Raw genomic sequence first — 3,182 nt, forward strand, 5'->3', positions numbered from 1 at the left:
CATAAGGTATTACGCTATACTAGCGATCTGAACCAGTATAAATCGTTGTCTTCGTGTTTACCACCGAATTCTGTATACGCCGAACCCCGTGATAGATTGTTGGTCGTCAAACACCAACAACAACGTCGTAGCAGTAGGGGTAGGAGACCACGATCACTATTGCAGCCGCTATAGCGGTTGCTAGAAATGTTATTTAGTACCTTGCTTTTGACAATATACAACTTATTTACTTGTTGGTTTCAGCCATACAGTCAGCTAATAGTATTTTTCTCTTACAACGAACCAACACCGGTCGGGTTTATCAGCTAGAAATCAATCAGCGAACACGCGATAAACGCTTCTAGAAGTTGAACCAAACACAGCCTCGGTCTCTATCGCTCAGCTTTTGGCAGAGTTCGAGATTATCGTGCTATCTCATGTTCAAATTTTTGTGCTCAGCTTTTGGCAGAGTTCGAGATTGTCGTACTAACATCTCATATTCAAATTTTTGGTGCTTTAGTGATGGTATTGATTTCTCCTGCAAAATCCAATGATAGTGCAATACAATGTGATAGCTCTATATTAATCTCAAAATTGGTCATGTGTTCCTGTGTCTCTGGAAGAAAGTCACTTGTGTAAAATGAAAAGCTTTATAATAACGCAGGTCTTTGGAACTTCTCGCCCTTGTAATCAGGAGAGGATGGATAAGGTTGTCAAGAAGCGTCTTCGTGCGACTGCTTGCGATCTCCACGATGGCCCAGCTTCCATCCAAATCAAACGGTGACGTGTACCGTCGTCTCCATTACTAGTTGCTCCGACCCATCTTCGCCATTGTCTTTAATAACATCGACGTTCCTCTAGCACTTGCCATGACATCTGTGTCTGCTGGAGTACTATTTATGTTGATGCGATTTGATTTGACTAGCATGTTAGAGATTTATGTACTAGGCCGGGTTTAGATTGCAAATTTTTGCAATCTAGACACTGTAGCACATTTCGTTTGTATTTGACAAATTTTGTCCGATCATGGACTAATTAGGCTCAAAAGATTCGTCTCGTGATTTACAACCAAATTGTGCAATTAGTTATTTTTTTTACCTACATTTAATGCTCCATACATATGTCCAAAAATTGATGTGATAGAAAGAGAGTGAAAAAACTTGGAATTTGAAGGTGATCTAAACAAGGTCCTAGTATCTACGGTTGCTATGATTTATGTTTTGAAATTAATTATCAAATTGTCTATTTATTCAACAGGCTGGTTGTGAAATTTAAATGACTCCCCAGAACTGCCAGGTGCGTGCTTGTTTCGCACCCGAGCGGAATATCAAAATCCCCAAATCAGCTATGTTGATCTTATGGTGAATAATGCAGCAATGGATGCTGCTGCGAGCAGGGTTATCGATATAAGATTGTTATTTCTGATATTTCAGTACTATTGATATGTGCCGACGTTTATCTTGTATCATCAAACAATTTGTTAGTTCGATTTTGACGCACCCTAATTTCAGCTCACGAACACCGCGCCAGCCCAAAATGGAGTGAAGAATCCTATAATACTTTAACCGTAAAAACCTATCATATTGTCAATGATTCTCTTCCTTTCCAAGCCGTCGCCGCTCTATGCTCTCTCTCTCGGTAGTGCACCGAGCTCCAAAGAGTTATATCCTCAAATTTCTATACTATTCTGTGTTGATTTTGTGTCAAATGGTTTGAACATATTCGACGTGATTTTCTCTACAAATTAATATTTTTTATATAATTTTAGCCAAAATTTTTCTTATTGCCTATAAATTTCTGATATTTTCCATATTTCTGTTTATGAGTGACCACTCCTAGGTGGGTGAGTCTGCGGCTAGTCACGCCACCAGGATGGACCGTGGGGGGTGACAACAACAGCGTCGCTCTCCTTGACCTGGAAGCGAGTGACCCGCCTGCATATCTGGCAAAAGAGGGGTCGGTGAAACGGTGAGGTCGGGGGTGGGCGGGGGGGAATACGTGCTGTCGATTCGGGGTTGACTCAGGGTCCACGCCTTGGCGAAGATCCGAAGGGCAGGGCGGGCTCCTCAGTCCTCTGTGCTCTCTGTATAAAAGTGCAGTGAAGTGCGCGCATCATTCCGCAGAGCTGAGACCATCGAGAGAAGTGGAATAAAAGCAGAGGAAATCGACCAGGAAGATGGGGAGGCAGCAGCAGCAGCTTTGCATGGTGTTCCTGATGGCGTTCCTCGTCGTCTCTACCATGGACGCCGCCCGCGTGGCCGCAGGTAGGTGCACCTTATATGCCCCCTCCAGTCACACACACTAGCAGCGAAAGTTCTACGAAGATACGATTCATTTGTGAAGCTACTACTACCACTTAATTACTCGCTTCACACTTTGATTGCACTAAGTACCGTATATACTTACATGACACGCATGTGCAGGGAGAGCTAGCGCTAACTGGCTGCTTGTGCGTACAGGGAGAGCGCTAGGGCAGGTGAGCTACGGAGCCTTGATCCCCGGCGGCACGCCTTCCGTGCCTCGTGGCCAGCCATACACTGGCCGCTCTTGCACAAGAATCTACGAATGTATACCGCCTGCTGCTGCCGCTACTGCTGCCGGCGCCGGCGGAGCGCCATGACGATCAGCGTGATTAATAATGTCCTTTGAACAACAAGGCGCCTCTAGGCTCTAGCTAATCCACTTAGTATGAGTCTATAATAATTTAATAAGATCCAAACTGTAATGCTGTTGTGAGATGTGCCAAACATGCCCTTAATAAGATCCAAACTGTAGTCGCGCGGCGGCGCTGTGTGTGCATGTACCGTGATGGAGATGTAAGTGCGTCATTTGTGTAACTGTGGGATGTTAATGAGCCTGGAGTCTGCAGATCAAGGCAAATTTTATACTCTCCGCTCCCACCGCTTTCAAGACATACAAATGGGCAAAAATGTGTCTTTAGTATTTGAGCAGTTTACAAATATTGAACTAATTTGTACCAATCTGTCAGGCTGTAGTATGATAGATTTAATTTACTCCTGTGAAAACTACTGCTACTCTCCTCTAACTACTATAGAAAGACACTATAGAAGCAGCTAGGAAGCCTCTGTACACGCAGCTAGCCCAGCCGTCTCTATTTTTCGCCTCGACGAATCAACTGGGTAAAAAATCATGGGTGTGTCAGACCAGCCTTAAGGACGTTGTGTCTAAATTCATTTGTCTTA

General features: G+C 44.1%; 1 protein-coding gene across 1 annotated transcript; it reads left to right on the plus strand.

Moving 5' to 3' along the window:
• The first annotated feature begins 2,084 nt into the window (after nt 1-2,084).
• LOC136492442 (protein WIR1A-like) lies at nt 2,085-2,877 on the plus strand. The gene is made up of 2 exons (XM_066488457.1): nt 2,085-2,243; nt 2,439-2,877. The coding sequence occupies exons 1-2, from the start codon at nt 2,156-2,158 to the stop codon at nt 2,597-2,599; spliced, it is 249 nt and encodes an 82-aa protein (XP_066344554.1). The 5' UTR covers nt 2,085-2,155; the 3' UTR covers nt 2,600-2,877.
• The last annotated feature ends 305 nt before the right edge of the window (nt 2,878-3,182 follow it).

The sequence above is a fragment of the Miscanthus floridulus genome, chromosome 1 (genome assembly GCF_019320115.1).
Source record: "Miscanthus floridulus cultivar M001 chromosome 1, ASM1932011v1, whole genome shotgun sequence".
Classification (NCBI taxonomy): domain Eukaryota; kingdom Viridiplantae; phylum Streptophyta; class Magnoliopsida; order Poales; family Poaceae; genus Miscanthus; species Miscanthus floridulus.